This window comes from Monodelphis domestica, chromosome 2 (genome assembly GCF_027887165.1).
Source record: "Monodelphis domestica isolate mMonDom1 chromosome 2, mMonDom1.pri, whole genome shotgun sequence".
Lineage (NCBI taxonomy): Eukaryota > Metazoa > Chordata > Mammalia > Didelphimorphia > Didelphidae > Monodelphis > Monodelphis domestica.
In genome coordinates, this window is record NC_077228.1 from 172770793 (window position 1) to 172793035 (window position 22243).

General features: G+C 40.2%; 1 protein-coding gene and 2 non-coding genes across 50 annotated transcripts in view; all 3 read right to left on the reverse strand.

The window, feature by feature from the left end:
• Nucleotides 1-22243, reverse strand: part of UBAP2L (ubiquitin associated protein 2 like) — a 49026-nt gene that overhangs the window by 4228 nt on the left and 22555 nt on the right. For 40 of the 48 annotated variants that reach the window (XM_001366043.4, XM_056816372.1, XM_056816368.1 and 37 more), the window contains 14 exons: nucleotides 21794-21965; nucleotides 18939-19140; nucleotides 18125-18402; nucleotides 16105-16277; nucleotides 13659-13848; nucleotides 12871-12925; nucleotides 11108-11282; nucleotides 10442-10514; nucleotides 7308-7503; nucleotides 7119-7207; nucleotides 6050-6103; nucleotides 5454-5535; nucleotides 4006-4223; nucleotides 3487-3592 (listed from right to left, as the gene is read on the reverse strand). In XM_001366043.4, the coding sequence (XP_001366080.1) occupies nucleotides 3487-3592; nucleotides 4006-4223; nucleotides 5454-5535; nucleotides 6050-6103; nucleotides 7119-7207; nucleotides 7308-7503; nucleotides 10442-10514; nucleotides 11108-11282; nucleotides 12871-12925; nucleotides 13659-13848; nucleotides 16105-16277; nucleotides 18125-18402; nucleotides 18939-19140; nucleotides 21794-21965 (2063 nt within the window). Of the gene's footprint in view, nucleotides 1-1623; nucleotides 2023-2561; nucleotides 2721-3486; nucleotides 3593-4005; nucleotides 4224-5453; nucleotides 5536-6049; nucleotides 6104-7118; nucleotides 7208-7307; nucleotides 7504-10441; nucleotides 10515-11107; nucleotides 11283-12870; nucleotides 12926-13658; nucleotides 13849-16104; nucleotides 16278-18124; nucleotides 18403-18938; nucleotides 19141-21793; nucleotides 21966-22243 lie in introns of those variants that run through there. The other 8 variants (XM_056816377.1, XM_003340214.4, XM_007481989.3 and 5 more) reach the window with 2 other exon arrangements.
• Nucleotides 5612-5745, reverse strand: LOC130457785 (small nucleolar RNA SNORA58). The gene has a single exon (XR_008917059.1). It is a non-coding gene; the product is annotated as a small nucleolar RNA SNORA58 (small nucleolar RNA).
• Nucleotides 13221-13360, reverse strand: LOC130457787 (small nucleolar RNA SNORA58). The gene has a single exon (XR_008917061.1). It is a non-coding gene; the product is annotated as a small nucleolar RNA SNORA58 (small nucleolar RNA).

Sequence of the window (22243 nt, forward strand, 5' to 3'; positions counted from 1 at the left end):
AACCCAGACCAGACAACGTGCAGGAAAGCTCCCAACTGATGGCAAATATTTATTTCCCCTTTTCCCAGGAAAGTCCTCATTCTCTATCTTAAGAAAGGAAGCATTGATAGTTGAGAGGGAAAAGGACAAAGAACCCTGTCAGTAATGTTTCCTTTAAGCCCTCAGTGTTTTTCTCTGATAAATTAGAAATGAAAGCAGAATTCCTTACTTCCAAGTATTCCAGGACAGGGACCCCAGTTACAAGGACCTAAACTTAAGGGGAAGTGTGTGTGGGCACGTTTGCTGTTAGATGGGATGAGAATAATTTAGAAGGTAAACTCAAAGGCAACACAAGTTTGCCTTTACTGCTATGCTCTAGTCAGCTAGCCAATATTGCTGGGCTCCCCTTGGGAAATCAGGGGTCAGTGATACAACAGGATTAAGGGAAGGGCTAGGCTTTCCATTTGTGGAAGAGGAAAAATATGGGTCCTCTACTGGCATCCTGACTAGCTCTATCAGAGGCCACTGGAAATAAATCCCCAGTTCCCATAAGTCATAGCTATTTGAGGCAGAGGTAGAGAAAGAAAATCCTGTCTCACAACTAAGTAGGCAAAGAAATTAAGATTAACAACAAAAGGACTTAGAAGAGAAATAGCAACTCCTTCACTCAAATGAAGGTACCAGGCAAGATCCTCTCAAGATGGCACATGCCTTTCACCCCAAAGGAAGTTTTATATATATATATATCATATCAACATAATGTGAAAGGTTGTAACAGGAGAAACAGTATGAACACTTCTTCCCTAGGAGGGTGGATTACAAACACCTATGATTGGGAAAGTTGATCAAATCTCCGTATCATATCATTTAAGGGTTTCAATAAGCTGAGGAGAAAGGTGAAGAGTAGGCTTCTGGCTAGCAAAGAAGAAAAAATTGGGGAGAAGAGACTGTTCAATAATTTTGGCACCCTTCTTCCCTCCCAAAGAAGGGTCTAGCCCCAAACCCAAAATGACTCCATAAAATGAAGACTGATTGTGTGTAAGTTTGGGTTAGGAAGGGAGCCAAGGAGAAAACACTGACAAAATGTTACCTACAGGTCTTCAATTATATCCAAAAATCTATGAGGACCACTAAAGAGTCACATGTCCTTGAAGGAAAAGAGGCAGAGTGCCCTACCTCTGACTAAAGAGGATTCATAAAGGGACCAAAATATATCCAAGTCATTCACTTGGTCTCCAAGAGGCAGAAATAGCAGTTAAGCCACTGAAGACTTTTCCTAAGTTCTGGATCCCCAACATCAATTCTTCTACCTCTTACCATAGGTGCTACCCAAAACACCTTGCTTTAGGGTAGAGACAAAGAGAGGGATGAATGGAAAGGTGAATAGAGTAAGCTAGGGAAATCAGGAGTTTCCTACAAATTTAGCTTTCCTCAATAACCAACCAATAGGCTGGGAACTGAAATTGCTACTATCTTCCTGAGTAAGCCACAAATGTACCAAAAATTTAACCAGTGGCTTCTCTGGATGTGCTGGGGGTTTGACTTATAAGATTATCCTTCCACCCCTCCAACCCCCACATCCACAGCACAATATTAGCTCCTATTGTCCAGAGAGACATGCACGGAAAGAACGCCAGAGTTAGCTAAAGAAATACCACAGTTTATTGAAGACTACAAATATTTGTTACAAGTTGAAACTACATGCCTTCCAGAAATCAAAAGCGACAGCAGGTGTGTGCATTGCGGCTTCAGAGGCGCTGCACCGCTTGTACTCGAAATGGTTAAGACAGGGTCAGACACACTGGGGTAGGGAAGGGGGGGAAGAGGGGGGCAGGATCAAAAGCCCAGAAGGTATCCACCAACTCATTCCCCCAAGCCAGGAAGGCCCTGGCCTCAGCTCAGCAGGCTCTCCTCAGTGGTCTGGTTTCTGAAACAAGACTTCAGTGCAAATTCACACACACACACAAAACACAGCCCCCAGCCATGGGCCAAATTAGCTCTCAGCCGTCCAGAAATGCTTGTAAGGGGGTGGATATTTTCTTCCTAAAAGGAATCAGATACATAAAAATAAATGAATTTAAGAGGTTGATAAGGGAGGGGGAATGACCAGAATCCCCTATAGGGTTGGGGAAATGGGACTACTGAAAGGAATCACATCAAGTTTCCAAAATCTTGGGGATAAGGGAAGGGGTAGGGAGAGGAATAGCAAAGCTGTCCCCCATTTACCCTTAGTTCTTATGTAACCACAGGACCATAAAACCCCATATATCTAGTTCTCTCAGATTTCTGACCCTGGCCCAGCCAGTATCTAAAGCTAAAGCTTTGGTGATAGGGATAAGAGTTTATCCTCCCCAATCAGGTCCCATCTCCAAGGTGCTTGGGGTAGAGATTCTCTGCTCGGTAAAAGGGGCAGATGGGCTTAGGACCTAGGTAAGGAGTGTCCCAACGGGACTTCCCAAAAACTCTCAGCCCAAAACTACAAAACTAAGTCACACGGTACAGTTTCATGCCTCCACCCTACTAGAAGTAGCTAGTCACGTGCCCTATTTCTGTTCTTAAAAAATCTGAAATTATTTACCCACCTGATGCCCACAGAGAAGGGAAGAGCACAAAAGCTGCTGCCTCCAGAATATTCTGGAGCCGAGACTGAGCTGAAGGCTCTAAGGGACTCATAAGGAGGCAAACCCCACTCCTACCAATGCAACATTCTCTTTCCCATACATAACTGAGCCTGCAAGCAGCTGAAAATGAAGAATAAGACTAAGAAAATAAGGCAGATGCCAGGCAGAATGTCTTTCACCCCATCATCTACTTGAGGGACCACCACCACCTCCCTGCAATCTACTCTTTTCATGGCTGAGCTAAAAAAATAACACGTCATTAAAGAGCTGTCTCCTCAGCACAGACATGCAATCAGGCTTGTGCAAAGAGAATGGTCATATGACTCGAAAGAACATCTGAAAAGATACAACCTCTTCTAGGCCACTGCCCTTCGAGTTCCTCCTGTACTACTAACTAACCCCTCTACCCCTAAACTTCACTCCATGTTCTCTGATCTGAGGAAAGGAAAAGGAAACCACAGGAAAAACCCAGGCACATAAAAAAGAACAGCACTGAGGCAGCCACAGCCTCCTGAGGACATACTCAATCCCCAGGTACATAGAACCTGTCTCCCCTGGAGTTTACTAGTGCCACACAAATTGCCACCTACTTCCACTGACATCATCTGAACCAATTCTCAGTCCCCCATGCTAACAAGCCATGCTAACTGGGCAGCAAACACATGCCCTGAGCATAGGCCATATTCAGGCAAGTGGGCACTAGAACACAATGCCAAGCTTCTTTGCTAGTACTCTACAGAGGCTAAAGGCACCTGAGGGTCAACTGTCCAATATCTAGCACCTCTCCTTCATAGTACTCTCCAACCCTAACTCTGATTCCTCCAAGATGTTCCCCATAGCCAATTCCCTCTGAACACCAAGACTTCTGGGATCAAGTTGGGCTTACCAGTGTTGTATCCATGAGATCCATACCCACTTGGCTGTTGGAAAGGGGTGGCCGATGCGTTCACACTGACATTCACACCATGCTGCTTGGAAGAGGTAGGAGCGACCTAAAAGGGAATGGGGTGGGGCCTCAGTGATCTGGGAGGACAGCCCAGACTCTGTCCCATGGGCCTAACTCACAGCAGTAGACTGGTCAGTTCAAAGGAGGAACTTAACTCCATTATGGAATGTGGGATGCTCACTTTACTACCTGGATGAAAGGTCTAAGATCCTACCAATGCTGTCAAGAATGATCAAGTGAAGGTAATTGGGGAGAGGGAAGTTCAGGCTAGTAACATATCTGCAGAAAATAACTTCTAGATAAGAACACATTCCTCATTTATACTAATCATTATCCCCAAAGCTTTGGGGTCAAGAATGCCTTCCCACCTACTGATAGAGCCAGTGGGGAAGAGTCAGGCTGAGTGAAGGAAGATCTGGAAAGTTCCCCTCCAGGAAATGACCAAGTTGAGGTACTCACAGGGAATACAGCAGGCCCATACTGGAAGGTGCTGGGGAGGCCCGGGACCCCTGTATAGTATGGCAGGCTGGTGTAACTGTAGCCAGGAGGCAGCGCCGGGTTCAGGAATGTCTGCTGTGTGGTATGGTGAGTCTGTGTCTGATTCTGCTGGGGCTGTGCCAGAGTTGTGGCTGGGGCTGGGGATGAGGCATCTCCACGGCCGAACTTTGAGAGGTCACCTGTGCCAAGAAAGACTAAATGTACAAGGGTCCCTTCACCTCTAAAGTCAATGTGGAATTACATGGTGTTTTTTTTTTTTGGGGGGGGGGGTACCTTTTCAAGGTTGCAAAAATATAGTTAATAGATCAAGTAACTTACAGTGTCATATTTTAAATTTAATAATAAAGCTGAGATGAAAACCCAGATCTACACATCCCTATGGCTTCTAAGGACCATGTAAAGGTTTTCTCTGCTAACTTCTGGGTACCAGTGAGTCAGAGAAATGCCATTCCCTCCATCTGGGATATTTTAACCTCCTTACTTTCTCCTATTCCTCGCTATCAAATTCTGTACCTCTCTGACACTCCCAACTACTGAGTACACACCAAGCAAAGATTCAGAGCCACAATCACATTCAAAAACATTTCCAGAATGCCTATTGCATGGAGGGCACTAAAGTGGACACTGATGGTAACAATGCTACAGCTGCCCATGGGGCAACAGTAAGGGATTCTTAGGAAATATCCTTCAAAATTCTGCATAGCTTCTTCTGCTACACTGGTAATCTATGCTCTCTTTCATCACTCTGGATATGGGGCTGCCTTTGCACTCACTAGCCATGTCTCATCAAAGTTATCTTCCCTTCTCCATTAAGTGCATATACATGGGTGAAAGAGAGAGATAGGGCCAGTGAAGAGAATAAAGGATAGAAACATGAAAGCTATATTCACAGAGTCCTTCATTGCTCTGCTACAAAGCCTATTACATGTATTCTCTTAGGATTCTTAGCCCTGTCAGAGGTGGAGAAAGACCCTTCCAGATAAGGACAACAAAGCTCAAGGAGATTAAGCAATAAGATCACATGGATCATGATCATTCTGACTCCTAGGCAAGCATATCAAGATAATCTCAGATCAGAAAAAATAAAGACCAGGGAAACCAGACATCTAAAAAGCAAAAAGACTGCTACCAGAAGAAGGACAAGGAGAGAGGAGCTCAAGTAGCTACAGATTAGAAGATGAGGTCATGAGGTAAGTGTGGACCAGTGCATTTTCCCAGAAAAGCTGGTGAACAGTAGAACCATAGGCACAAAAGAAAAAGCTGGGAAGAGGCCATAGCAACAAGTCATTTCCACTAGCAGCCCAAAGCTGACATCTTATATTTGTTCTAAGTCCTTCTTGACGCTGACTACACAATTCAAAGACAAATCCCATGAGCGCCCATCATGTCCAGCCCCATCCCAATCCTACCAGAGTAAGGGTTGCTGGCCAGGCTACCATCCCTCCCAGTCAGCGGAGTGGTAGGTGTAGGGAACGGGATGCTGTAGTAATCCTAGAAAACAGAACAAGGAGAATGAGACTCCATGCCTTAGTCCCCATTCCAGTGCTTCTCCAGAGGATCAGAAACAAGATGTCAGAGTAATGTGATACAGCCAACCACTGATAGTGCTGGCCATAGGCTCACAGCAGCTCTGCTTCCTCTGGCACACACTGTCCCCCTTGTGTGACTACAGGCAGTTACACAAGGTCTACTGGTGTGCCAGTTTAAGTTGCCCAAGTACCTATATGGATCCTTTATCCTGATATATATCCTAGCCCTGCTGAAGTCTTTTCCTTCCGAGTAACAGACAAGATTACTTTCTTGAGCAAATAGACATCACTCTAGAGTACAAAGCCTTTTCCCAAGGAGAAAGTAAGACACCCAGGGTCCCAGAACACTGAGGAATGTTGAGTAGGAGTCTCAACTTGTCATATAATTCTTATTGCATTAAGAAGTCACTTCTTCCCATAAATTCCTAGTTTCTCTAAGCACCTTCTTTCATCAGGACTCTACCCCACATACTCACCAAGGGGAATCTTGTCTGAAGCATCTGTAAGTCGTCATAACCATACACTTGTGGCTGAAAGATATAGATGTATCTGTGATGAGGGAAGGTTAGTCACTGGACCCTTCCTAACCATACTCATACATGGCAAGGACAGGCCAAGAAAGAAAAGAGTCAAGAGAAGCCAAAATCCAGTTTCAAAAGAGAAATTCCATTCTATCCCCTAAATGAGAATAATTCCAAAAGACCAGAAAAAAACACATATGATTTATTTCTTTTTTAAAGGGGGAAAAAGCAAAAGGGCCAAAAGAGTAATTTTATAATCATAGTGGTAGAGCTGGGATAAAAATCCATTCATCAGTGAATAGCTAGATGACTCAGTGGATTGAGAACCAAGCCTAGAAACAAGAGGTCCCCAACCCAGTAATCCTCAGACACTTACTGTGTGACCCTAGGCAAGTCACTTAACCCCAATTGCCTAGGTCTTCTGTTTTAGAATTTTTAATAAAATAGGAGGGAGGGAGGGAAGAAACCCATTAATCAATTTTTATCCACCTTTTTCAAAATCTGTTATAAAATCTCCTAAAAAAGCCTTGTCAAATTATATACTCTTTCATTCAGTGACACCTCAACTCTAATCTACTGAGTTCGTGCTAGGTTTTTTGCACTCACACGAACTCCAATTAACATTCTTGGAATCAGAAAGTTAGATATGTCCAATCTTCTGGTAAGTCTGGAGTCTATCCTAACAAAGTTAAAAAATTCAAACATAAGTTTTTCTCAAAGGGTGTCAAAGACATAGAGAGGAAAATTATTTTCTTTAAGAGAAACTGAGACAGGTCTCAAATTCAAACCACTAAAAAGCCACTATAGGCATAGATGATGGGAAGGCCTGACTAGACCTCATTCATCTTCTGGATTCAGGAAGGCCAAAAAAATAAATAAATAAACTCTTCTTTATATCTGATTCCAATTAGCTTATTCTGGAATATTCTTATTATACCTCCTCTGTAGACAGTTATGAAGCTAAAGGAGAGGGGAAAAGGAGGACAACCTTACTCTTCAGAGATATCTCCCAAATCCCACTTACCGGGTAGGCATGTAACAGCCCTGGAGCCATGATATATGGATTAGGCAACAACGGTGGGACCCCAGGAGGAAGGTTTGGGGGAGCTTTTCCTGAAAGAGAAAGGGCACTTCTAATATGATAAATGACCATTCCTTGTCCTCTTTAACCCAAAGGGGTACTGGGTACCACCCACCTCCCAAATAGGGCTACCTGAAGTCGTGGCGACTGAACTTCTGGTTGAGGCGGTGACGGTGGAATTACTGCCCAAGCTAAGGCCTAGACTACTGCCACTGTTTAGGCTGGATGAGACGCTGACCACAGGGGGAGGCGCCGAGACTGTGCTGGATGCAGTGGAGAAAGTGCTGGAGGAAGAATGTAGACTCGCCTCACTTTCAACACTTGTGTGCTACAAAAACAACAGGAGGTAGAGAGGTGGAAGAGAAGAGAAATTGTTGCTTTAGGTAAGAAATCCAAGACCCTGATACTAAATAAGTAATGAGCACATCTAATCAGAAGAGCTGGGAGAATACAAGAGCACCCCATTCAAAAGCAATGGGAAGACTATTATATAACCCCACCTTGCTAGCAGAGGTCTTAGGGATTAGTCTCTCAAATACAGAACCATTCTAGCTAAGAACTATTGTTCTAAAAATCAGGAAAGGGAAAACAACTACTATGGAAAGAAACTTCATACAAGGCATCTGAAGAGCTATGCTAATTAATATGAGAAAAAGCAAAGTTAAGATCTAAAGATGCCATTCCTGGTGTTAGAGAATGTTATGTGGTCATGCATAATGGCTTCCTTTTTGTTACCCTTCTAATAGACCATATGGGAGAGGAAAAAAAAACCCTAATTACTCAATACATGTAAATTTCTTTAAGCTTCTAAATATCATCATAATCTCAACTGAAAGATAAAGTGATAGAGAGATAAAGTGACTTGGCCTAAGGCCACAAACAAGACATTCAACAGGAATCTGAATTCAGATCTTCTGACCTCAAAATTATTCCTACTTTCATTATACCACAATCTAGTCAGGGATGTGCAAAGCTGCTTTTGCCCAAGTAACTAGCCTCTGCCAGAAAAAGACAAGATGAGAATGTGGCACCCACCAAAACATGTCTCATATCCAAGACAAATCCTTGGGACATAAGTGCCGAGTTACTCCATCATCCAGGAAAAGAGTTGTCATATCAGGTCAGAAATTAAATACCTACTCAAATACAAGGACAACTGGGAACCCCATAAAAAATTAGCATTTTATAATAGAAAGAGCACAGATCTGAATCAGAAAACCTGAGTTCAAAATAAAGAATTTAAAGACCTGTCATGTGCAGGGGAAATTAGATTTGTTTGTTTGGGCCTCAAATGGCATAACAGGTATAAATTACAAAGAACAAAATTATGTCAGGAAAAACTTCCTAATAATCAGAGCTACCCATAAGTGGAAATGACTGTTTTGAGATATGGTAGGTTCTCTCTCCTTGAATGTATTGAAAGTGAAATCAAACAACCCTCAGGCAGCTGTACTCTAGTGGGGATTCCTTTGGAACACAGTTTGGACAAGATACCATGAGGAGGTTGGGTTAAAGGATATCAGTAATTTCTTCCAACTCTAAATATTATGGACCTATAAATCTCAAGGGACAGAAGAAATAACTTCATCATAATAAGAATGGTGAAAGGAGCTTAAAGGCAAGTAGTATTTTAAATTTAGTCAGTCAATAAATTACTTAGCACTTATTGTGTGCCAGGGATTATGCTAAGCACCAAGGATGCAAAAAGAGGCAAAAGACAGTTCCTTATCCCTAAGTTCATAATTAATAAAATTTCTCAAATACCTGGAAGTTTTACAGACTTTCAAAAAATTTAAATTCTAACTACAATTCCTAGCAAATTTAGGTCTAATAAAATCATGTTGTATAGTAGTAAGCACTAGTCTAGGAATCAGGTGGTCAACTCTGCTAATAGGCAACTCAATTAACTTCTCCAGGCCTCAGACTAAGGTAGGCTAAGTTGAATTCCAGAATAGATTGGAAAAAAATATTTGAAAGGAGATCCAGAAACACCTACCCAAATTCTCCTCTCTAGAAAAGATGAGGATTTTGAAACATCTTGTTTAATTAGTACTCTAGGATAAAGCCACTTTGAGGGAAATGCCACAAATAGGTGATAAGATTCTGCTATTAAAAGTTCCAAGTATGGCCTCCATTTTAATGGTTCAGACAAGGATGTAATGCACATGCCAGGCCAAGTGAAAAAGAAAACATAATGTAACAGCAAGGAATCACACAAGGCTGTGATTGAGTCAAAAGATCACAGAGATGGCCTCTGAGGTATCTTCTAGCTCTTAATCTATGACCTTATGATCTAACCTCGCAGGGCCTCAGTCAACTCTCAACAAGTTGAAGAAAAGGTGCCACTCTCAGAGCCTCAGACAACTCTCAACAAGTTGAAGAAAAGGTGCCACACTCTGCACTGGTAAAAGAGAGTTGTCTAAATCAATAAAATCATAGGTCTAATTAAAAAAAAAAGATAATAAGTGTTTGGCAACTTTCAAGAGCCACCCAAAGTCCTGAATTAAAGCAAATCTAGGTGATATAGTGACTGGAGTGATAGGTCTGGAGTCAGGAAGATTTAACTTCCTTTGTTCAAATCTGGCCTCAGACACTTATTAGCTAGATGATCCTGGGGGCAAGCTACTTAACTATTTGCCTCAATGCCCTCATCTGTAAAATGGGATAGAGAAGGAAAAAGAAAACCACTCCAGTACCTTTCTCAAGAAAATCCCAAATGGGGGTCATGAATGTTGAACATGACTTGAACAAAACTACTATAGCAGTGACTTATGAATGTACAGTGCTGAAGTTTCAAATGATTGGTGTACCCCTCTGTTACCATTAGGCTCTATTCTCTCACCCCTTACTTCACTTGCCATCACTCTGTTACCCCTATCCTCTTGTCTCATTCTCACTTGCAATCATCTGAGCTCTTAAGAAAATTTGTTTAAAGGGGAAAAAAAAAAACCAACCTGAAGTAACCTTTGTACATCAAGGAATTTGGAAAGCAGTTATGTAGGAAACTGGCACCATTTAGCTCAACATGTATTTACTAAGTTACCTTCTATGGATGAAGTACTCATTTTCACTTACACACAATTCATTTTATATCGATCTTTTTTAAATCATTTTTATTTTATAGAGGAATTAAGTGACTTAACACTTAACTAAGGAGCACAAAACAAAGTAAGATGCATAGAAGTGAAGAATAAAGAATTTCCTGATAGGAGGCAGTAAACATAAGGAAGTCCTTTTCCCCAGCTGCAATGTCAACTTATACTCACCAAAAGAGTTGATGTTGAAGTTCGCCCAGAAGATGATGATGACGAAAGTGTAGTCTGTTGGGTAGATAATGTGCTAGACGGAAAAAAAAGAAAGTGCTATCAGTCAAAAGATTTCAGCCATTTATTTCTTCTTGGGATGCTAAATCAGGCAAGGAATCATGAAAAAAGGAGAGGAACCAGAGGATCAACAATTACTCTATTTGATCAGTAAAACAAGTGGTTGTTGGAAAATGATGGAACCTTCTCTTTGTCCCAAAATTTGTTTTTGCTTTTTTTTTAATCCTTACTTTCTGTCCTGGTAACAATTCTTAAGATAGAAAGGGAAAGGAAGGTAAATGGGGTAGCTAGGAAATGTCTCAGGCTAGATTTGAACTCAGGTCTTCTCAACACTATCCCTAGTACTCTATTCACTGTGTCACCAAGCTGTCCCCTGCCTCCAAAGTTCTTAAATCATCTGATTACAGCAAAGCCAGGGCTATAGCAACCTCTGTCAATAATAATGCCCATCAGTGATTTATAGAATTTTAAGGTTTATAAAATGCTTCACATGGACTTACTTTAGTTGAGCTCAACAGAATTTGAAACCCTTCCTGACAGTAGACTCTGTTGAGTGTTAGTAAGGACCCCAGAAGACTACTGTGACGAGCAACATCCCCATCCATTCACCTGCTGTGTTGAGTGGTGGTAGTATTTGGAAGCTCCTCACTGTGGCTCAAACCACCCAATGCAGACGAGTGCTGATTGGCTGTGGTCAGCAAGGAAGCTGCAGATACTGTGTCATTGAGAGGGGGGATGGTGGGAGCAGAAGGTGAGTCAGATTTCACCGCAGGGCCAGTAGCACCTAAGGAGAAAGGGAAAAGAAAAAGGAAATTAAAATTATAGAAAAAAGGTATACCTTGCAAAGAAAGGTAGGAAAAGAGCAAAGAAGTGGCCACTATTCGAAGTTGCCTCAAGTACAAACATGTGAATTATTCATAACAATCCACTTTGATTTCTATAGAACCTATTTTCTTTCTCCCCCCCCCCCCCCCAAAAAACCCTTACTTTCCCTCATAGCATCAATACTTAGTATTGGTTTCAAGGCAGAAGAGCAGTAAGGGGTAGGCAATGGGGGTTAAGTGACTTTCCCAAGGTTACACAACTACGAAGTATCTTAAAGATCACATTTGAATCCAATATATCCCTTCCCCAGGCCAGGCTCTCTATCCACTGAGCCACCTAGCTGTCCCTGAACCCTTCATTTTAAACAAAACTTAGGTAAAACTCTTCCAGTAAGAATTTAAAAATATTTGTAAATGAATGTCTACCAATTACCAAATGATGTTGATTAAAAAAAAAAAACTTTGATTTACATTCTTTTTTTTTTTTAACTTTTTTTTCTGTCCTAGAACCAACATTATATATTGGTTCCAAGGCAGATCAGTAAGGGCAAAGGAAGGTTGCTTGCCCAGGGTCACACAGCTAGCAAGTGTTTGAGGCCACATTTGACCCCAGGACCTCCCATCTCTAGGCTTGGTTCTCAAACCTCCCTTCCTCCCCTCCCCCCCATTCTCTCTGAATTCATCATCATAAATAGCTTTAGTCCAAAGGGTATATTTACCCTTTATCTATAGGTGGGTGTTTTATAAATGAGAATATTGGATGGATTGAGCACCCTTGTAAAGATCAAAATCTTTTATTTCCCCAAGTATTTAAATAAGGAAAAATTAGGGAGGGGGGATAGGAAGATTGCTTTAATTCATTTCTACTTTGAAAGAGTTTTATAATTTTTAACTCAGTTTCTTGATCAATACAATGCCTATATAATTTCATTAGAAAGATTTTTTTAAATTTTTCTGTCATTATTGTATGCCAGAATTACTAGCACAAATTGAATATAGATTTTAATATGTGCATTTCTTTTCTATTTGAACCAAAGTTTGTGAATATTTGTTTTACTATCCACCTTGGTTAACATTTTTGTTTTCTCATCCCTTCAAGTTCTTTCATCTTGTCTAATTATTCACATCTGCACAAGTAGTTTTAAAAAAAGCCATTAATGGAAACAAATTCTGATTATTTTAAATTCCTTCTACTAAAATCAACAATCAACTTAGTGTATATCAAAGTTTATTGGATATTCTTAAAGACTGGCTCTACAGGAATAAGAAACCTTATCTTTTTATCTCCGTCTTCCTCACCAATATCTAATGGCTTCCTGTAATTATGGAACAGAGATAAATTGTACTCAACTAACAAAGCAAAACAGATGGGTTGTCTGATTTGTTCTATCTGCCAATATAACTTTCTTTTTCATGGGCATCCTTGTAAATAGCTTTATGCAATCCAGTTTGAGAAATGCTGGTTATATAGATATTAGAACAGAGGTTATAAAAACAAACAACAATAACAAAAAACCTTCAGTTACAGAAAAATATGAGAAAACTCACCTTCGACAGATTGTGTGGTCTGTAACTGTGTGGCCTGCACGGAGCTGAAGCCATTCTGGAGCAAGAAATAGACAGACCTGAGTGAGGGGAGCAGGTTAGCATTTGCCCAGGCTCAGCCTCTACCAGCAAGCCTTCTCTTCCAGAATTCAGAGGAAATCTACAGGTTAATCAAAGGATTAACACTCCCCACACCCAGACTGAGAAAAGTAATTTATGGGAGTCTTAATGGGTAAGCTTTGGATGCATTAGGGGACAGTAAGTGATGACTCCCAATCTACCAAGGAAACCCAGAGCCCTGAAAAGATGCTGGAAATGCTCAGAGCCCCAGACCAGTGATTCTTAGGGGGAATGAATATGGAAGTAATGCAGTTCAGTCAAGCCATCAATTTGGCAGCCTGTATCTGGCAAATCACTTCACATTTCCTTTTGCATACACTGTCCCCCTCACCTGGCTATGAGGCAAAGTCAGATGAGGTCTACTGGTATGCACCTAACACTAGCAATCTGATATCCCAATGAGATGGGGCAGGCACCAGACTAGACACAAACCCTGCTCCATCAGCTGGGATCTTTACATTTATTCCTCCAGGGAGAATGATTCTTTGGTGCCAAGAGAACAGTCAGCTGGGCTTGGCCCAATCGCAGCAATGTGCTCTCCTTTCCTGCTTCTGCCCAGGTGCTCCCCAAGGACCCTCTGCAGCATTTGTAGCAAAGTGAAATGTTGAACCATAAGGGATTTCATCCCCTTGTTCTCCCAACCACCTCCCAGAGACTGCTAAACAACCTACCTTTGCCTGAGTCAGGTCCTTCTGGGGAGACGAGGAGATGGAGTTGGGGTACCGCCGAGTCTGTGTGGATCTCTGTTCATAAAGCGGGCCCTGAGCACTGTTTTGGGAGGTATAGGTTGTCGACTGAATTGGGCCGCTCTGGTAGCCAGACTCCTGACTCTGGTTGGATGAGATTGTAGATGAAGACTCACTATGGAGATGAACAGAAAAATACAATCATATAAGGAACAGAAAAGATCAAACTTATTAAAAGGCCAGAGTTGTCAGGAAGGGCCCTATTAAGCTACAGGGCTATCTCAGTCTCCATACAGAAATTCTGCAACACCACATAACCAAATGTAAATCTCCAATTCCTCCAGGCAACCACCAGGATACAACATATGGTCATAATACCAGTGGCACAGGCAATGATGAGGTTTAGAAAACCTTGATGGTAATTTTGATCAGAAGGCACAAAGGATTCACCAAATGTAACACTAATGAGAAGGACTTTAGATGTCAAAAGTTCAAACTCCAAATCCATATAGGAACCTGTACAATATTCAATCCTAAGCAGTTCTAATAGGTAGCACTTTGTGGTTTGCAAAGTACTTTATCTCATTTGATCTTCCTAAACAGACAAGGTAGGTGATATTATTATCCTTATTTTACAAATGAGGAAACTAAGCTGAGGTTAAGTGACTTGTCATGGGTTACATAGCAATGAGTTAAACTCAGAAAGACCCAAGTTTAAATCCATTTTATCCATACTCCACTAACCTGCAAAGTACCATGCATAGTCTGTGTATCAGGCTTATAAATTCCTTGACAAGTAGTCATCCAACTTAAATTTATTTCCCTCTTATTTCTACCTATTTGGTCCTAATTCTGTTAAGCGGCACACCTTTCAACAACAAGCTACTTCCTATTCTCTTGATAGCTAAACAACAGAGACAGACAAAATATCTTTTGCATCTCTCCTCCTGAAGGAGATTAGCTATTCCAGATCTTTAGTCTTCTCTCTTTTTAGGAGAAAAGAAAAAGTTATGAAGAAGAATTTGAATTGGAATAATGCCTCATCCAATGAACATTCACATATTTAGTCCTAAGCTGAGGATTCATCTTCTATTACTCAAGTTAAGCTGAGGATTCATCTTCTATTACTCAAATTAAGAACAGTTAACTTCAGGACCACTTCCTGGGAACTCAACACAACATTTACTAATATAACTATCAAGGTCACTGACAGGGTTTCCTTGAGATGATCTAGTTTCATTCTCCAGGAGCCTCTTTATTTCCCAATACTTTATTCAACCTCGTTCTTCACTTTAGGCCTTTAAAAAGACAAGTTATTGATAATTACTTAGTCTTTTCACACCTGCCAAGTAAATGGCTACAAGAGAACAAGATCATGTAAGTCCAAGGTTTTCTTTATGTTATCTTTCTCCTAGGGGGCTATGAAAAAAGACAGAAAAAAAAATCTACTCGTTTCCTTTGGGACACTAGACCCACTTTTCTGGGGGTTCAAAACCACAAACCTCAGTTGCACAAAATTTTTAGGAAACTGACAAGGGCTATATTAATCACATTTTGCAACAGTAGGTAGGCTGGTCTCAGGCAAATGCTACTCATTTCTGAGTTGGGCCTAGCTATCCCAAACCTTCCAGCACCATGGAGATCGCTGTAGTACAGGGGCTGTTCAGTTATTCATCCTTTACTCTAACTATATGAATGACCCAACTATTTTTTCCAGATCTCTGTTAACATCTTGAATGTCAATTACATTGTACAACTTCACTCACACCTACCCATCCCTACCATGTACATTACATATTAGTCCCCTCCCCAAGCATACACTTAAAATACTTAAGTGGATGGGAAAGGGAATAAGCATTTATATAGACATATTTATTATATACCAGACACTGTACTAAACACTTTTTATAAATATTATCTCATTTGGTCCTCACATCAACCCTGCAAGGTAGGTGCTATTATTATCTATATTTTATTGCAGTTGAGGAAATTGAGACATACAAGATAAATGACTTGCCCAGGGTCACACAGAAAGTTAAGTGTCTTGAGGCTGGATTTGAACTGTAGTCACCCTGTCTCCAGGTTCAGTACTCTATCTTTTATACCATCAGCTGCCTCCAAAAAGCCAGCTGTTCATTTGTGTTGAAATCTATACTTAACATGTCATCTGCATTAAGTCTAAAGAATTACCAGAGGATCCAAAAAAGCATGTTACTACTACCTTAAAAGAAATGAGAAATGACCTCAATAGTGTTGACTTCAAGTACTACTAAAAATAAGAACATCAATAACTAAAATAAAATTCTCTGAAAGATCTAACTTCAATTTTTCCTCTCCTACCCCAAACAGATTTAAGATCACCATCTTAGATCAACAGTCTCAGAGTAACATGAACCTAAACCACAAGGTGGCAGGCAGCTTTGACTTGTACCTTGCAGTGCTGGTATAGAGGCTGCTTGGAGTCTGACTTGAGGAGGCGCTCGTGGTAGGAGTTGACTCATACTCTGAGAGGACAGGTTCTGACCCGAACTGTAATGCCCCAAACTGCAGGTTTAGCCCTGAGATATCCGCTGAGCCAGGCATCTCCACTGCCAGAGCAGGAATCTGTAGAAAAGAGGCATAGGAAAAAGGGTTTGTTTTGTTTGTTTAATCATTTTATTTTTTCCCAATTACATATAAAAACAATTTTTTAACAGTCTTTTTCTTAAGTTTTGAGTTCCAAATTCTATCCCTCTCTCTTACCCCTCCCCCTCTCCCAGGAGATGGAAAGCAACCTAAGATTTTACATATGCAATCATGTAAAATGTTTTTCCATACAAGTCATTTTGGAAGAGGTCTCAATTGAAAAAGAGTAGAAAGAAAAAAGTAATACTGTATGTTTCAGTCTGCATTCAGATTCCAGTTCTTTCTCAGAGGGCAGATGGCATTCTAAATCATTGTAACTGTCTTGAATCACTACACTGCTGAGAATAACTAGGTCACTGGCAGTAACTGTTCATCAAAAAATATTGCCATCACTGTACAATGTTCTTCTGGTTCTGATTATTTCACTTTGCATCAATTCATGTTACTCTTTCCAAAATTTTCCAAAAGCATCCTGCTTGTCATTTCTTATAGCACAACAATATTACATTAGAATCACAGAGGGTTTGTTTTATGGTTTTGTTTTGTTTTTAGACCCTCACCTTCTGTCTTAGATTAATACTGTGTATTAATTCTAAGACAGAAGAGCCATAAGGACTAGGCAATGGGAATTGATTAATTTGCCCAGGGTCACACAGCTAGGAAGTTACTGAAGCCAGATTTGACTCCAAGACCATCTCTAGCCCTGGCTCTCAATCTACTGAGCCGTGGCTGCCCCTGAGGGCTTGAGTTTTAATGAAACCTTTTAACCAGTTCATAAAGTGACATTGTTCTTTAATTTTGGAAGATTTCACTGTCACACATTACACTAAATTAAATTTATGGAAAATAACTGGGAACTGTTAACCAAATGACTAAAATATCCTATACCCTTTCGCTCAGATAGCAAGGATAGTAATAGTTAACATGTATATATAGTTCTTTAAAGTTTAAAAAAGACATTAAGTATGTTATGTCATTAGATTCTAACCATAATCCTGTGAAATTGGTGCTTTTATTATCTGTTTTTTTCAGACAAAGAAACTGAGGCTTCCAGAGATAAAAATATTTGTCCACATATTATCTGAGACCAGATTTGAACTCAACTCTTCCTGACTTTATTTATGCCTCTTCACTACAACCTCAGGTGATTCCCACTACTCAGCATAAACCAAAATATTTAAAACAGCACTTTTTATACTGGCAAAGAACTAGAATCAAAGAGGATGCTTTAGCTGGGAATGACTAAATTGTGAAGCATAAATATAATGAAGTATCACTGTGCTATTAATAAGCAATGAATACGAATGCTGATAATTTGGGGAAGTCTAATATGAGTACAAAATGAAATAAGCAGAACCAGGAAAACAATATACATAAAGATTATAATACTATAAATGGAGGAACCCCAAAGTGAATTCTAGGAAATTATCATAACCAAGCTTGACTCCACAGAAGAGATAAGAATGCCCTTCTCTCCCTTCTTAGCAGAGTTGGAGACTACAGTTATGGAGTACTGCATCTAATTTCAGACTTTGTTGCTATGTTGAGAATTTTGCTGAATTGTTTTTCTCTTCTTAGTTATAAAGGATAGCTCTCTGGGAAAGGAAATGTGGGGCAGGGAGAGAAGATACATTGGGAAACTAAGGCGATATAAAAAAAGTTGATAAAAATTTAAATAAAAAATATCAAATAAAGGCAACAAGTTAGGGACATTCCTAACTCCTCTATGACCTTGAATGATTTGCCTTAAGTTAGTGCCTTAGATATCTACCATGAGAGGCACTTATAAAAACTATGCCAAGACCCATAGCTAAGAGATCAAGTACCTTTGAAGTCAAAGAGGCCTTCTTCTTTTGCTGCTTCAGTTTCTGCTGAGCTGGCTGGGGGCTGGAGGACTGGTTGTCTGAAGACCCCGGGGACATCTGTGGAGCTGAGGTGGACTTGCTTGGCAATGGAGAGGAAGGGGCCGGAGGTACAGCTGTAGAGGTGGTCACAGCAGGTGGTTTTTCCTGCAGGAACACCTCCATCATGGCTGAAGATGAGGTGAAGGCCTGGCGCTTTGTGAAAGGGCTGTGGACTGCTGAATCCGTTGGGTTCTTCAAATCTATTTGAGAAAAACATGTGTAAATGTGTGAGACCAAGCAAAGGGTACAGAATAAACTGAGAAAGCTATGGGCTAGAGTCCTAGATTGTGCCTAAGGGTATCAGCACTCTCAATGCAGACCAAGAGGCTGGCTTCATTCTGATTGGCATCATCACCATTCTAGAGCAGAGATATAAAACAGAGAAGCTGCACTTTTGTAGACTCATATATAGCCCTATTCCTAGTTCTGAACTCTCCAAAGTGGGAAAATCTGCTTTTCTATATCAACCCAGGTGAACCTGGAGAAGCTCTGTGAAATCTCCTGGTCAATGCAAGGCCTTCAGACCAAAATATAAGAACCCATTCAATCAGATAAAAATTAAAATTTATAGCCTCATAAATTCCTGCAATTCCCCAACTGCCTAGGCTCAATCTATCTAGACAGGGAAAAACAATGTGGGAAACATCATTTGGCTGCCCCTTTCCTCACCCCACCATACATCTCTACCTACCCACTGGCAGCAACATTAAAACTATAACCTCCTGTCTTCCCTTACCATACTGCACCAGCGATGGGGATTGTGTTGTAGAGCCCATGTCCCAAGAGGAAGTGGTGGTGCTCCCACTCGACTGAGAGTGCTGAGCTGCCAACTGGGCCAAAGCCTGGGCTGTCTTGAATTGCTCCAAGAATTGGGAGCCTGTGGTGCTACCACCTTTAGCTTCGCCGACATCACCAAACCCCTTTCCTAGCATGCTCACCTGCAGATCAAGACAGAATCACAGAATTTCACTAAGGTGTTCTCACATGGAATTACTAGCTTAGAGTGACATAGGCAAGATGAGTCAAGACTATATTATACCTTTGTACCTCCTGCAGGGAAAAATTTCATTGGCTGTTCTTATAAAACAACCAACTTTATTATCCATGACAACAGGGGACAAGAAAACCACAAAGAACTGTATTACAGGTAATCCAAAAATGTTGTTTTAGCCAATAATCAAGATTCATTTCCACTTCTACCTTTTCCACAAGAAGCCAAAAGGACTTCTTGGGAGTTTCTCTTCTCTGCTCAAAAGTAGATGAGATGAGGGGAATGAAGCCAAAAGGCTTTCATAAATCCTACAATGGATAAATCAAATTTTATGGCTTCAATAGTGAATTATCAGTTCTATGCCTTATCTTGAGTTTTAAAATCAGAAAAGATACCCAAGTCCAGGTCCTATCAGTTGCTCAAGTGTTGCCATTTCGCCAATCTGTGGATAAAAGAACTAGTCTACTGATTATGAAGTGTTCAGGCTCCAAATGCATTTCAAAACTGACTCCAATCCATTCCAGATCAATCAAGTTGTTCACTTGTTCTAGAAGATCTCCAAGGAACTAAATTTATCCCAATCTTTCTTTAGCACTTATTCACCACATAATGCCAGCAGTCTTCTTTGTACCTAGAATTCATCAGACTGCAGCTTAGGCACAATTTCTCTCATTCTACATCAATCTCTACCAGGAATAGCAAGATAATAAATTACAGGCATTATAGTCAAAGTTAAAGGATTATATGAGAAAATCTCATATCTCTAGTGAATATAAAGCACTCATCTAGTACATGGTACAAGAAAAATGCTTCACAATATTTCATTATCTGACATACCACATCATATCTAAGTGAAAATACTAGAATTCTAAAGTGATTTTTAAAACAGGTCAATACTGGAATATAATTTATGAGAAATCAATTTAATTCAATCAACATTTACACCCCTCACTATGTAAATTCCTGGCAGAAATACAAAATTTAGATAATAATGGATAACATTAGATTTAGAGCTGGATTGGACCCAGTTCAACCCCTTCATTTTACAGATGAAGAAAATTAAGCCTAGACAACTGAAGCAAGTTGCACCAGGTCACAGATATAGTAAAGAGCAATGTCAGAATTTCAACTTGGATCTTCTGACTCCTGATCAAACACTCCTACTATATGTATAACACATGCTGTCTTAGGGAGTTCAAAGCCCAATGAAGAATCAAACTTATCATTCTCTCTAAAAGGCTATACTACATGAAATTGTATATAGAATTATTTCATAATCTAAACAAGGGAGGGAATCTAGCAAAATATCCTTAGTATAAATATAATGCAACATGGAACAAAGTGTGAAATTAAGGTGGTAGTAATGGGAAATATTAGAGGTTAGTACCAATAGGTATTTCTCTAGTATCAAGAAATCTAAATAAACCCTTTAGGATCATAATGTAAAATATTCTTGATTCCAGATGCAGCAGAGTTCAGGTTCCAACTGCATTTCATAGCTCCAGTAAGTTCCAGGACTTCATTTATAAATATGTTTAGTGTGTGGCAACAAAATTAAGAGGGACACACTAATCTGATTTTGAAAAAGATACTCAATCATGGCCCAGGATAGTATCTTTCTCCTAAATATCCTCTTGCACCAGTCTACCTCCATTCTGTAAAAAGTACTACTAGGAGGCAGAAGAATTGGACCTGTTTTGTTTTGTTTTTTTAACCCTTACCTTCCATCTTGGAATCAATACTGTGTATTGGTTCTAAAGCAGAAGAGTAGTAGGGCTAGGCAATGGGGGTTAAGTGATTTGCTCAGGGTCACCCAGCTAGTAAGTGTCTGAGGCCAGATTTGAACCTAGGACCTCCTGTCTCTAGGGTCTAGCTCTCAATCTGCTGAGCTACCCAGCTGCTCCTTGGAGCTGACTCTTAAGTTGCTTTGTGACCTCATTAAACACTACTTAAATTTGATCACCTAGAATATGAAGGGGATGGACTAGATGATTTCCAAGGGACCTTTTAGGAGGAAGACTCTGTAAATATTAACTTTCTTCACTCAGACTTCCAGAATTACTTGCTTCAAAATTCACTGACCTTAACAAGAACAACATCTGTTTCAGTCTCTACCTAGCACAAGATATCACACTTTGGCTTAATTTTACCACCATATGTTTTTCTTTATTTTTAAAGACTAAGCCACATGGTACAAAGTGCTTTAAGTTAAAGGATTTGGTTTATAAAACAATGCAGTTTCTGCCCCCATCATGAAAGAGGAAAGATTTGTTGCTTGTCAGCTGTGTAATCTTGTCACAACCTCAAAAGTAAGAAAAAATGTGTTGGTTCACAATTTAGTTTGAAGCAACCTTTCTCCTTCTTGAAGAGAAGCATCTAATGTATGTTGGGTCCAGTGAGTGCTCAATAAAAATTGTTTGTTAACTCTTTCAAACTTAATAAGGGTCTTATTTGGCTAGAAATCAACTTTTTACCTATAGCTAACTCTACTCCATTTCTATATCTGAATGGCAAAAAAAAGACACTAGAAACCTCTTAGCTCCTGACTACTTCTTGAAAGAGATGAGACAGGAACAGGTGAAGAGGTTTCCCCTACTTACCATGCTATGATGGGAGAAGGTGCTTCCTGATGCAGGCTGTGACATGGTGCTCTGTTTTGAGTTACTGAACACCAGAGGCTGGGCAAGGGAAGGAGCCTGAGATGGATCCAGATTGGTTGATTCATTCTCCATTGAAGATGGTGTCTTCCCTAGTAACACAGCAAGATCGATCCTAACAAAGAAGGAGATAGCAATTGATGAATAAAGGCAGAAACTTTCAAGCATTCCCCAATAACCTTGGTTCAATTATAGCATCACTAAGTGCTGAAAGGCAAATCACATGACAAAATCTACAATTTATCTTCTACAGAATCTCCAACAATATATAGGCAATATGCTAATTTATGAATAGAGTAGTACCAATTTACCAGGTATATGGTTTTCTAATGCTTTGCTTTAGCACAAATTTAATAATTTAGTACCTTTAAAGTCTTAATTTGATGTGGGAAC